This window comes from Spermophilus citellus (assembly GCF_964194105.1).
Source record: "Spermophilus citellus genome assembly, chromosome: 19".
NCBI classification, from domain to species: Eukaryota; Metazoa; Chordata; class Mammalia; order Rodentia; family Sciuridae; genus Spermophilus; species Spermophilus citellus.
Genome location: NC_138201.1, coordinates 7,003,288 through 7,018,049, shown reverse-complemented (window position 1 = coordinate 7,018,049; position 14,762 = coordinate 7,003,288). Strand labels below are relative to the sequence as shown.

The 14,762-nt window shown below is 37.2% G+C and overlaps 1 protein-coding gene across 1 annotated transcript in view; it reads right to left on the bottom strand.

The window, feature by feature from the left end:
- Window positions 1-2,478: 2,478 nt before the first annotated feature.
- The window catches only part of CHL1 (cell adhesion molecule L1 like), a 198,437-nt gene continuing 186,153 nt past the window's right edge, over window positions 2,479-14,762 (bottom strand). The window contains exons 26-28 of the mRNA XM_081276343.1: window positions 10,689-10,820; window positions 8,671-8,743; window positions 2,479-6,439 (exon numbers count right to left, since the gene is read on the bottom strand). Of these exons, the coding sequence (XP_081132469.1) occupies window positions 6,223-6,439; window positions 8,671-8,743; window positions 10,689-10,820 (422 nt within the window). The 3' untranslated portion in view covers window positions 2,479-6,222. The remainder of the gene's footprint in view (window positions 6,440-8,670; window positions 8,744-10,688; window positions 10,821-14,762) is intronic.

The window sequence follows — 14,762 nt, the reverse complement described above, 5'->3', positions numbered from 1 at the left end:
CAAGGAAAATAAGTGAATTTAAAATATATTTTGGTGTTGGCACTGTAGAAGGTGACTGGATATGGGACAGCAAGGGAAACAGTAGATTCAAGATGGATTCAACCACTCTTGGCTTGGGTTCCTGGGCAAGTGATGGGATCATTTATTAGGACACCCAACACCAGAGGAAGAGTGCAAATAGAGAACAGCCTTCATGCATGTTCCTGCAAATGACATGATTTCATTTTTCTTTATGGCTGAATAAAATTTCATTGTGTATATATATTGCATTTTCTGTACCTACCCATTCATCCATTGACAGACACCTAGTCTGGTTCCATCGTTTGGTTATTGTGAATTGTGCTGATATTAAAAACAGGTGTGCATATACTGCTATATTATGACTTTAATTCTTCAGGATAGATACCAAGGAGTGGTGTAGCTGGGTCCTATGGTGGCTCATGGCCGGCCTTCTGAGGAGCCTCCACACTGATTTCCATAGCAGTGGTACCCATTCACAGTCCCACCAACAGTGTCAAAGAGTTCCTTTCTCTCCACATCCTCTCCAGCATTTATTGTGGTTTTATTCTTGATGGCTGCCATTTCTGACTGGACCCAGATGGAATCTCAATGTGCTTTTGATCTGCCCTTCCCTGACTGTGAGAGAGAGGGTTGAACATTTTTTCACATATTTGTTGCCCTTTTGTGTTTCTGCTTTTGAGGAGTTTCCGTTTAACTCATGCCTGTGCATTTGGCTTAAGCATCGGACAACACTATTGTCATTTACGGAAGTGCACATTTTGGGGGGAAGAAAAAAACAGGTTTAGAAAAGGAATAGTATGCACTCACTTTTAAAACCCTGAGTTTGATGTATCTTTTAGACGTCAGAGAAAGTCAAGCAGAAATTCATGCAAAACACCTCGGCTCTCAGAAGGGCACTGTGCTGAAAATATCTTCAAGTCATCTGTCTGCACCTGTCAATCAAAATCTTAGTTGGACAAGATATGTTAAGGCGTCAACACAGTGGGACAGACACCTAAGATTGAGTCCGCAGATAGTTGCAGGATCCCCAAAGTGTGGATAACATATTCTCTTGGCAATTTGTAATGCACCAGATGTATTAATTTGTTTTTACCAGAATTTCCAAAGTACTTTGATGGAAAATAAAGTGATGCAAGAAACCTTCTTTGGAAAATGATTACATTACCAATTACTATGACAAATTCTAGATTTTACTTTCTGTTATAAATAGACCAGCCAATAAACATTTTTCCTGACCTGCTCACAGAATTTATATATTTGAGCTTTTGCACAATATATATTTATATAAATATATAAAATTCAGGGAATATCTGACCATTTCCTTCTTTTACAATTTGCTTATGTATATATAGGATCAGATTGCTCACACAGTGGCTGCTATATTGATGATACAAATGCCATTGTATTAGAACAGCTTAGTAACTTACTAAACTGCACATCCTTGGAAAGTGGCTTCACTCAATCTGTGTATTGTATTTTATGGACTATCAAGTGAAAATAGAAAAAGAAGAGACCAGTTTCATTGAATATTTCAGTTCCTGGTAAGAACACAGAATAATCATCCGAAAAACATTCAGGACGCTTATTGTGGAAAAATATTTCTGGAACAATCTCCCCCCCCCCTAGTTTCTCATAGAAGTGAAAGGAATATGATGTTTGTGATTCATTTAAAATAATTTTTCTGAATTGCTACTTCATAGACTTCACATATGTAATTGTTTTATGTATATTATTTCCCCTATTATATATCTTGACCACATATCTCAAAACCAAAAGTTTGTAAACATAATCAATGAATCAGCATGAAATGAAACACACCATTCTTTAGCATTTTTTAAAGATGATGTAAAGGAGTGGAGGAATTAAAGAATATGTATTATATAATGGTTATTGACCTGATTTTGGGCTCAACAGCCATGGGTTTAATTTGTAGTCCTTGCTCACAGTAGTAACACCAAGTTACTCAGCCTCCTTGTGCCCTAGTTCTAAAGCCAAAGGTTAGTCCAGGCTAAATGTGAGAATGTACATAAGATTCTTAGTACAAATGAAAGGATTTCAAGGTTTTTTCAATAGCTTGTCTTCCAAGCCAGACTGGGTGTCCCAACTCTAAAACACTGTGAAAAATATCTGCTAGCCATATTTGAAAGTATAGCATACTGTACATCCTCTTGAAAAAAAATTAACAGATGAATATACTTTGATCTTAAAGTTATATGTGTTTAAGTATAAATTTTATTGACATTACATTTTATAGATCTTCATGATGTCAAGTACTCTATTTGCAAAAAAAATGAATTCTAATTCAAATCAAAGGACTTTACTTATACCTCACTTATAGTTCATTGATTTATTCTTCATTCATTAATAGAGTCTGCAGCAAATGGAGTTAGGGCTGATGTGTAAATTCTGATTCTTCTTAAAAAAACGGATAGAAAATAATCCAGACATCTGTAGAGTACATGAAGTTGAACTTTTATTTTGAAAGCTGAATTTCATGTGTAGTGAAAATAGTTTTGAACCATACATAGTCAGAAGCATAATACAAACACCACCTACGATACAAACACATTTCAATAAAGTTCTACTGTGAGTATTAACCTAAGTAAAAAATAAAAATGGAAATTGGGGAGGAACCTGCTCTACATATTCTCATCTCTTCTGATGATATAATCAAACAATGTAAGATACAAAACAACGTAAGCTTTGGCTCAGCCCTCCTTATTATGCTATGGGAACACTGGGATATGTACTACCACAGATTACAAACCCAATCCCATTATAACCAATTTAAAACTGTTACAAGAATTATATCTTAAAGGCATGTAAACATCTTTAGGGTTTCAATTGGCAATTACGTTTCAGATGCTTAGAAAAACACACCAACATTCTTATTATTGTCTTCTCTTTAGCTCATCTCTTCCATGAATATAAAATAGGAAAAATATTATTTGAGACTTCCAGCATAATTTCATTGTGCTCTACACGTTTATAAACATGGGTACATCTAAAATATCAGATGCCTTTATACCAACAGAATAAATTCACCAAATTCACATTTTCTTATAAATATGCATGCAAAATTAGTGGAAAAAAACACTTTCGTATAGCAAAGACCCTGCTTAATTTTCTTCTGATTAATAATTTTCAATGGCATGTGCAAATCGTACCGCTCAGCGAGCAGTAGATTTATTTTTTTAATTGTTTTTCTGTAGAGTTGTTCTTCTATAAAAATATATTTATGTGCTTGCAGGATAAAAGTTGAGTTGGTGTGTGTGTGTGTGGGGGGGTGACTTTTAGATACATAATTCGATTACAGGTTTGTTTATGAAGTTAAAAGGCATCTTAGCTTTTTATCATTTGCAAATTTATATTCATAAAAAAAGAACACCCTGTGACAAAGATCATTAGCACTTCGTAAGTTGAGAGTTTGAAGCGAAGGAGTGTGAAGCCACTTGCCTAAGGTTGATGTGTAAAATCAGAGCTGGAACCCGGAAGAGGAGTAGGATCTACTCGGCCCTTGGACAGCTTGCTAGGAGGCTGTCCCCATCCACGATCCTTGAGATCATATGCACTCGACCACATTAAGGTCACATTGATGGTACACCAGAGAAAGTAAAGCCAATTAAGGACAGAATTCTAGGTACTGGCTGCTCTTATTCAGTGGGCATTTTGCAAGTAATTATTGCCTATTAATAACCAACACTGCACATCACAGACTCTGTTACTCGTTTTCTGAAGGAAAAGGAGAAAATCCAGTTTAACCTACTTGATTTTGTTTTTCATTTAAAACTTATTCTGACTCTTACAACACATGAATAATTTCATAACTGAAACCAGGGAAAGTCATGGAATTCCATGCTGAATGTTTCTAGGAAAAGCCACGTTGTATTGAGAAGAGGCATCAGAGAGGGCACAAGACAGACACGGTCCAATCTCATTTTTCATGTCTGTCAGTTTTGGCCCTCTGAAAATATGATTAGGCACCTTGTTTATCAGCTGAAGGATGAGAAAGTCTCAGAGTCAATATTTCCATATTTGCATTGACTTCTGACTTAAGATTCTAATACTTCTTCTAATGGATCGACTTCTCACCTTTGAGACATTATTTCCAATCTGCAAGACCTTCTTAAAACCACTTTTTCAGGGATGACCAAGAAGAGGAATAGAATAATGGCAGAATCGAACTTGAGAGTCCCAGCCTTCACCTGGTCAGCAGCTGAGCATCACACATGCCTCTCAGAAAAATCTAGACATGAGGATACCTCTGATTTCTGTGCCTTAGAAATCAGCTCGTGCTAGAAGCTCAAGCTGCAGTGTTGGATGTGAGGAACCTTGCAATCACATGGGTGGGGGGCGGGATATCCCCCTGGTGAATGTTTATTTCCAGGGGTGTGGTCAATTCCAAGCCCATGAATATGGTTTTAAGTAAGACTTGCATCTTGGGCTTGCAGGACACATGAGGTTAAAAGGACAATTATTCCATGCACATGACTTCATCAGCCATTATTAATGACTCAGGGTTGGGTCCCCAAGATACATCATGGGTCACATAAATCATAGGTTCGGAATTAACAGTACACATTAAATAATCACAGTTCAAAAAAAAAATAAAGTAACATCTGTGAGTCAATTTCTTTTAAATACTTAATCGTTTCAGGGTGAGGTTAAACAGGTTTCTATTAAATGAGAAGTTGGACGCTCAACTTTACGGATAGGTATGAACAATCCTTCATACCACTTTCTACAACATTTCCATATATTATTTTGAAAAGGACCTACTAGGAGCCCACAAGCCAGGAACTCAATTCCCTGAATTTGCATTGACTTTGACAGGAGGAAACTATAGGGGAGGAAAAAAAAACTCACTATAAATGCATTTTAAATGTGATCTACACAAATCTATCCATAGGAATGTCCACTGTCAATAGATTTTCTTTGTTGGGGACTGGGATAGGGGAACACTCAACAACAAAAACTTATTTTGAAAAACAGGAAAACGTTTCCCTCGATATTTATATGAGGTTTGATTTTGAGGCGGTTGGAAAAGCAGGCTATAAGAACAAAATCCAAAGGCTTCATACAAAGTCTTCAGTTCAGGAAGCTCAGGTCACTGGCTGCAGTTTGGAAGAAGGAAGACGGCAATCTAACTACATACTCTACCTGTACAGACATGCCTGCCCGGGGTTCTTTTTCCCACTCCAAAATAAAACACATCTATGGTTTTAAATTGTGGAAATACTAACGTAATCTGTACAATGCATTCATGAAACATATGCCAATGTACCACCACATAAACAAACAAAAACAGGTCACAGTGACCAACTGGGAGATGATGACATAGAAATGTCTATTAGAATCCAGAAGCAGGTACTACACATGACACCTGTTCTTTGTACAAGGACCTTCTGACCACTGCACCTTTGAAGCTAAAGTTAGTGCCACAAAAAAAGAAAAAGCTAAAAATAAACAAGAAATGAAGATGCTTCTGAATGTTATAACCGATAAAAAATTTTTTCTTAAAAAAATTGATATTGAAATTAAAACGTTATAACTCTGTTTTAAACATGACCATCTCTGGGGCAAAGAGTTAGGAGCTCAATAAATACTAGTTGCTTTTTTTTCACCTAAGACTTTTTTTTTCTACTAACATTTAAATAATAAATTCAGACTGTATATATTCAAGGAAGTGTTTTAATAAGATATTCATATTTCTTTTTTTTTTTTTTTTACATTTTAAATAACCAGTTTGCTTAGGATCTTTTGAACCTGCAAGGAAGCAAAGTCACCCAGACAGTTCTCAAGAGACTGAATACCAATGTGTACACAGAGATTAAACCCAAAGGTGGCAAATTAATGCACACAGTGAACAGGAAAAAAAATCAGGCGATGTGGAGTGCTCAAGAGGGTGCTTTGGATTCAGAGGAGGTGGATCTAAACCCAGGATCTGTTGTTGTGTTCTGCATTGCGAGCACCTGCAAAGTAAAGCAAAAAAAAAAAAAAAAAAATAAGCCGTGGCCTGAAGTGTCTGGTGTTCCATCTTTGAAGGCAGTGCTGTTATGATTCTCCACCTATCTGCAGCGCATGGCACTCGGATGCCAATCTGCAGGCGTGTTTCCATTCCTACGTGAACGTTCTTGCTCCCTTGGACAGATGCACATGGAAGGTTGGGGTGACACAGGACCTCATTTGCATGGGCGATGTTTATGCTCGAAGTGGAAACGTTGCGGTGGAGCTTCCATTGCTGTCCACAGATCCCTTCTCCTTGGACCCCGTGTAAGCGCCGATAAACGATCCATCTTCGTTGAAGAGGCCGTGGTCTCCCTCTCCGTACTCGACTAAGCTGTCAGCACTTTCTGTGGCTTGCATCTCCCGATGGAGGGACCGAAGGCTGGCTTTGAGGGGTTTCTCATCACTGTCACTGAGGAGTTAAAAAAAAGAAGGGTTCAACAGAATCCAGCACTCATCAGAGGCATGGAAAGCAAGACCCTCTCCCCGGTGCCAACGGGCTTTAGGATTCTTCAGAGATTCTTATTAGCATGGGAGACAGGTAGGTACGTGAAGCTCAGAGGACATTTTCACAAATCAGTACTTAAAGAGTCACAAGTGAGCTGCACCTTTCTCAGTCATGGAGAAATGATTTTCTATCACTCTCAACATGTCTGTTTCTCTTAAATTCAGGAGCTGGCAGGGTGGGGGGGCACGTGGAGATTCAACCTATTGATAGACAAAGAGGCACTATGGTCTCAAAGTCTGTGAAACCCCTAAATTCACACATTGAATTGGGAGGTGATTATTAATCATGAGGTTAGAGCCTCATGAACAGAACTGGCACCTTAAGAAAGGTCCAGAGAACCCCCCCTGCTCCTTCCACCACATGAGGACATGGGAGAAGGTGCCATGTGAGAATAAGAAAGTTGACTCTCACCAAACACCGAATCTGCCACGACCTTGACCTTAGACTTTCCAGGCTTGGGGAAGTCACCTAGGTTATGGTATTTTCTGATAGCAGCCCAAATGCACTAAGACAAAAACCATGCTATTTCTCTTGTTTTATGATTCTTTGGAGATGCTGGATTTCAAGCCTTGATCTTCTCTCTTTAGTTTTGATCCCAGAGATTCTTCCATTTCCTTCCCCAATTTTTCCTTTGTTTAACTTAACCAACGGATAAAAGTTAACAAATTCAGATATGTTAAACTGAAAATAAGAAGAAAAGGCTGGTATTTTTTAAAACATAAATGCTGTACATCTATTTATGGGGTGGGTGTTATTTTTCAAGAGAAGCAAATTGAATTTAGCCAATTATAAAGTGAAAAAAATTTCCTAAATTTCTGATCAGGATTTTTAAAAAAGTACCAATTAGTTTTATAAAGATACACATCAAATAACATTATTTTATAAAACCTAAAAGAGCAATGATTCAGGGGAAAAAATCTAATTTAAACATGTAGAGTATGATGTATAGTACACACGAGTGCTATTCATCAAATATCTAACCTCAGCCTTCTGGGAACATGGCATGGTCGTACTTCCTGTCCACACAGAGTTATTCATCTCCACATGTAACTTGCTTTGGCCAAAGAAAACTAAGCAAAGTTGGCCTTTGTCACCTCCAAGTGGGAGATATGGAGCCAGGGCTCCATTTCCCAGGTTCTATTTACACTGCTGTATGGACCCTGGATCCTCATCCAGCCCTAATGCTCCTAAGTGACCAAGAGTAAGCCAGGCTTACTTTAGGTTGCATATAAGGGATCCCTGGAAACACTCTTGTGGCAATGCAGGAATATTCAGAGGTGACATGATTAGATTACGAGAGCTATAATCTCATCGGTGGATTAATCCACTTGATGGCTTAATAATTTAATGTACTAGGGGGTGGTAACTGTAGGCAGTTGGGGAGTAGCTGGAGGAAGTAGGTCACTGGGGTGTGCTCTTTTTCCCCTCTTCCCTGACAGTATTAGGCATTGGACCCAGGATTGCTTTACCACTGAACCACACCTCCACCATTTTTGGTTGTTTAATTTGGATACAAGATCTTACCAGGTTGACTTTGAACTTGCAATCCTTCTTAGTCTCCCAGTTGATGGGATTACATGCATGCAACATCACGCCTAGCTGAAAAGGAGTCTCAACACATCCTGGAGAGCCCCCTACTTTATACTTCATTTCTTGCTCTTTCTCCCATGTATGGCACCCTTATATACCATTGTATGTTTGGCGGTGCTCTGCCCAGCAGCTACAGCGACACAATCTTCTCATCCTTTATGGCCTACCTTATCTCTTTTGGATATTTCTTTCTCCAGAATCCACCCAGGCAGAAATCCCTTCCCTTTTGTGTAACTAGTTAATTTCAGATAATTGCATCTATAAGTATCTTTCCCTCACCGACTTGTGTCACCTAGAGGGCTGGGTTTGTAACCTATTTACCACCATAGGTGCATGGAAGGTATACACATGTGTCTGTGGATACAAGAGTGAATGTGACCGAGGTTCACTGTGGCCACGCTAAAGAGTGATTTTAAGATACTTGATCCACTCCAAGCAGATATTCAAGCTAAGTAACAGCAGTGTCCTTGTATCACATGCCCTTTTTTGCACCTTTAGTACACCTGATGAATATGTGCATTTTGAAAAGGAAGGTTACCATTTACCTGTATTCACCAAAAGTTTCATCTTTCACAGACTGGACTTCTGGATCCGGATGTAAGTCCTCTTTTTCTTTCACTGAAAAAAAAAAAAAGTAAGGATGTGGATAATGCAAAAATTTGCTCACGACACTTTGGCAGTGCAGTTGAAAGGCGGTGAATCAAAAACAACAGCATAATTTCAGATTTTCCTGAAACCAGTGATAAGAAAGAAAAGGAATTATCTGGGTTGTATGTAGTTTTCATTATGCCGTCAGTATGCTGCCAGTCTTCATGAGACTACTTGATATTATATTGTCCTCACATCTTGAAAGAGTCACTTTATACTGGCCCCTTGATGAATACCAAATTAGTTAATACTCATTTTACTATCCAAACATTTTCAAGATGCCCTATCAGATCTGTCATGAAACTAACGTGTATAAAAGAAATCAATCATTTAATTACTCTGTATCACTGTCTTACTAAAATTGCCTCAATGACAAATTATCAAGGGCTACTGCAACATTTTGAAATTTAGATTTATTTCCAACAGTGGGGATACAAGTCATGGTTTCCCTTTTCTTGGAAAAAGGAAATAAACCGTCCTCTTTTTTGGCACTTTATACCAGTACTGTCCAGACGATTCTCTTAGTTCTCATTCAATTTGAAAAGATGGATTGTCTTTTTTTTTTTTAAGGGCATGATTTGAGGAAGTTCTTTAAAAATAGATGAGTCCGCACTTCACTAATAGTTTTTTTGTTGAGGCTACCCAAAGAGGAATGCTAAATCTCTTTAAAAGTTTCCAGTGAGAGATGTGGAATATTCATGAGCCATCACGAATATAATTCATAATTGAAAGAAAAACCTGAGATGCATAACTGTACAAATTATCCATGGAATTTAAAAAAAAAACAGAGAAAATTGTGCCCTTGATGGTTCTATGTATATGATGGATTCCCAATAAACATTTGCTGGAGGAACCACTTGCTAATAACAAATAGTTGTGGGATCTAAACCTTCTCTCCTATAAAAAGCAGGATGAATTCTAAGCAAAATTATTTATGATAATACATATATTCGAAAAAAGACAAAATAAGTTTGAAAGGTGAATGCAATTAAAATAAAAGCAAACATTATAGGAAAAAAAAAGAATGCTTTTTATTTATATGGAATATTCCATTAATTCAAGAGGTGGGGTACCCAACAGATGTCATGGTAAATAGCACCACAGTGTTATGCATGCATGGCCAAGGCAACGTAATGGTTAACTCAAGGAACATGGAGTAGTGGAGCCAGTGCTCCGGAAGGCACTAGAACAAAAACATCAGATTTATGTATGTATACAGAAGCATAGTATAAATGGGTAGCATAGTATAAATTTGTTCTTAGGACATTCCTCCTATTTGTGGAAGCTAGAGGGATGCGGAGAATTTGGGGTGGAGCATCTCATAATTATAGAAGGGAAACCAGCAGAGAAAATAGACCAGAAGGAGGTCCTGAGGAATTAAACTGATGCTATGTGTATATAGGATTGTGACCCAATGATGCCATGTGTCTGGATGACAGTGATCCCATGATGTTAGGTGCATGAATGATTGTGACCTCATGACACTAGGTGCACAAAAGACTGCGACCCTATGATGCTAGGTGCATATAATAACGAACCCCACACTTATGTATTATTATGATGCACTGATAAAAATTAAATTAAAAAACAAAAAGCACCTGTGTGATTTATGAATACATTTCCTTAATATCTCAGATATTTTATGGATAGAAAATAAAAGCGTGGAACTATTATGTGCCTTGTTAGAGCCTGTTTTAAATACTAGAAACTAGAAAACAAGCAACTACTTAGAGATAATAGGATAGACCGCACATATTCTCTTTAGTTGGTTCATTCAGCAATATTCTCCCTCTAGTATATTTATGGAATTTGCTTAAGTTTCACTTTGATGTGCAATATAAAATAAAGGTTTCTGAAGAATGCATCCCAGAAAACACCGTTTGTTAAAAATCACTCAGGGAAGAAACAGTCTTACCTGAATACTTCCCACCTTTATTCCTCTTCACAAAGCAAACAGTTAACAGAATCAGTGTGAGAAGAGCGATTGCACACATCAATCCGATAAACCAGCCTTGAGTGGAGATGTCATCATACAACCCGGCATATTCTGTCATACGAAAAGAAGTTGAAACATTGAATGCTGTGAACAGTAATGTACACATCACATCACTTTGGGGGAAAGTCAGAAATTTTTTTTTTTAAACAACCAAAATGACATTGATATTATTTTTCCTTGGAATGATCCCAGAAGAAAAGTGATCTGAGGGTCTTTCCTTGGAGGAGGTGGGGGGTGGGGGGGACACTAAGGAATCATTCCATATTTATTAAGAAAGGGCCTTTGATAATAAGTTGCTTTGATTAGGAGGAAAACCAGAGAGGACAGTGGAGGCAGGTGACCTTCAGTAGGCAAGAAGCAGAGGGACAAAGAAAGCAGGAGCTGACTTGGTTATAAGCACAACGCCATGGAGCCTCTGGGACTTGGGGTTGGGTTCTTGTTTTCCTTTTAGTTTTCGTTATTAACATGCGTTAATTAGCAGGAGGCATTTTTAAGCAACAACTCTGGTATGGACATGATGCCCTTCGTGGCTAAGGGACTCTCTGGTTTTGTCTTTAATGTGAAATGTAAAATGAATTCACAGGACACAGAGGGATGGCCTAAGACTACCCCAAACAGAAGCTCATTTCTCACCTCTCCCTCTTGTCTCAATTACATCTTGAAAAATACTATCGTTATCACCCCAATTCTTAGTCATGAGGTGAACTATATGTTCCGCTCCCGGCTCAAATACCTCTACGGGGTGAATCTTTTGAGTAAGATTTACTCCTTCTGTCATCTTCCTGACACCTTCACCTGAGAAAGGTACACAGTGAAATCATATGAATTATGTCATCACTGAAAGGCAGGATATGACAGGTAAAAAAAAAAATTCTGTTATTTGAGATTGAAAAAAAAAATCAAGCCATTTTAGCATTTCATTTTCTTAAATAGGTCTTGAATAATGGAATGAATGAGAATATCAACATTTCAAGACTTGTTTTTTTTTAATATGCTGAAATGAATAAATGAAATGAGTTTGATTCATGGGCTCTTGGAGATGATAGGTTGTGGATGGAATGGTCTATAAATCTGCCCGGTCATGTGAGTGGTTCAAACCCAAACACAGACTTCAAAGAAGTTATATTCTGTGATGTGCAATTTTGGATTTCCATAGACCTAGTGGGGAAATGACAAAGGCCTGTTTGACTTATAATTGACAGCATATGGCATTATGATTTTACTTAAATATATTTAAAATAACTAAATATTAAATCACTACATTATGTACGTACATATAGATATACGCACATGCATATACACCTATAGATACATACATATTCTTTTTGACTCGATCTTCTCTATAAATACTGATGGAATAGCATCATAATATGGTTATATATTAAATATTTGAAATTAGTGGAAATTTAAGCTACATAAAGTGCAGGTTTATAGGAACATTTAAATGGAATGGTTTCACTGACATTTTTGAAAGTGGTATGAGAAATTAATAATTTTCCAAAAAGAATGATCGAGATGTCAATACATTGATGGTAGAACCTCAGAGTAACAGATGAAAATGAGTCAAGTTTCATTAAATTTCATAAATTTCATTTCAAGTTTCATTAAATTTCATTTCAAGTTTCATTAAATACATAAAATTTCTGATCTTGCAACCAAATATGCAAACTATTTTTGCATTTAATATATATAGTTTTGCTAGGAATCAACTCAATTTTATAAATGCAAACCTGAAAATGATATAAAAATTTATACATGAAATAAAGTGTTTCTTATTTAGAATATAAGGACTTATGAAAACTCTGTCTCAAATGGGTATATGTTACCTTCAATATTTGGTTAAAACTTCACTATAGAATACAAATTGCTTATATAGTTAATGAACAACTGAAAGCCTTTATTTAAAGTGGCACCCTGGACAACATAAGGTCAGTTATATAGCTGAGCAAAGCCTTTAGGATTAATCAACGTTGAAATAGAATGCAATCAATTTTGAGCCTGGGAAAAAAAGAAATATTAGTATAATGTTAAGTAGTTCAAACTTTTGAAAAAATAGAGAAAAGCATATGATTTATTGAAACAACTAATCACACAAAATAATATTTCTAATTAACTTCATTTTTTCCCCTCTCTCAGATTATGGAATGGGAGTCACCCGAAAATTGGAACGAATACCAGAGGACATTTTTGTTTTTTAAATGCATGTCTATTGCATAACACAGTATAAATAAGCACCAAACCATCTTAAAATGGGCTATGTAGGCAGAGCAAGAAGAAGACAGACATGCAGTAGTAGATTCCAATTTGCACAAAAGGTATCATTTTTTCAGTATCTAATGATGCCAAGATGCATCTCCTCGGCAGAAATATACTTTTTTTTTTTTTTGCAAAGATCATGTTGAAACCCAGTGTGTGTGTGTGGGGGGGGGGAGGATAAGACATATGGCAAGACATGTCTACAGAAGAGAAATCAGTGTCAACTGAGGAAGAGAACAGTAGCTGGTAATTGAAAATGAAGATTCCTGAAAAAAAGCACAAACATCCTAGTAAGGAACATTTTTATATTATCGACACATAAGACAGTGAAAAACTCTGCTTTAAGATACTAGAGAACATTTGTGATATCTTTAATTCGCAGAGAGATGATGTAGCACCAGTTAAAATCACACACACGGCATTTCCACCCTGCACACCCCAATTTGTCAAGCATGAATGCAACCTAGCCCCAAATCTTCAACCTACATGTTAGAATGTGCAACATTGGTGAGGCAGTTGAGTGATTTTTTTTTTCCTTTTATGCTGCAAATTGGCAAGAATCAGACTAGCATTTCCCATGAATCTCATGTTCCTGTTTCTATCCAACAACCATTTCTGTGCCTTCAAACCTGTTGTTAAAAATAACGGAATTTATTTGGATATATTTACAGGATGTATATAGGTGACGACTTCTCATCTCTGAATGGAACCCTGGATGCCAGTTTGAATCCCTAACAAATAAGATCCTTTAGTCACTAGAAAGGGTCCAGCCACCCTCTTGAAGTTAGTTTAAATTTTATGAGAAGATAAATCAGTTTATTGCACTCAGTGTTCAATTCTCCCTTGGGAATAATTTTTGGATGCCTTTGAGGGTTATCTGAATGTATCTTCTTCCTATTTAAGGGAGTTTTAAGTGTTTAAGGATTTGGAAGAACATAAAAATTTTGTTAACAAGATAAAGTAGAAGCTGGGTGTGGTGGTGCACACTTTTAATACCAGCAGCACGCACAGGAGGCTGAGGCAGGAGGATCCCAACGAAGCCAGCCTCAGCAACAGTGAGGTGCTAAGCCAACTCAGTGAGACCCTGTCTCTAAATAAAATACGAAATAGGGCTGAGGACGTGGCTCAGGGGTTGAGTGCCCCTGAGTTCAATCCCCGGTACCAAAAAGAAAACAAAAAAGATCAAGTAGAAACAAGAAGAGGTAGAAACACACTGATTTACGGTGACTCACAAACTCCTGTCTATTTAAAAATCTCTCTTTGATAAATGATAGATAATTTAATGTTCTTCTTTACTGTTTTCTCCTCTTGGTATTTCTTCCCCCTGAACCTGTTGTTTTTCTAATCTACAATTTGGAAAAGCATTTACAACAGAACGATATTTGCCACTTGCTACGTGGTAAAAAATGCATGTATTTCCCTTCCCCAACACCCACTGCTTCTTTTTCCACCAAATCCCCCCATGCCTGACCAGCCTGAATCCTTCAGAAGTCCTTCTTAACTTCTTAGTGAATTACACCAGTTCCTCTGATGCTTTTCCCTTTACTCTGCCAGCTTATTTCTCTGCTGGTGCCTATTGGTATTAAAAAAAAAATTTTAGGAAGAACACTGCTAACATCATAACTGGAGAAATAATTCAGGAAGGAAAATGTGGTTATAAGATAGGAGTGAAAAGAAAAGTCTAGTTGAATTAGGAGAATTGAACTGCAAGTGAAATCATAATTGGTGAGCCACTTT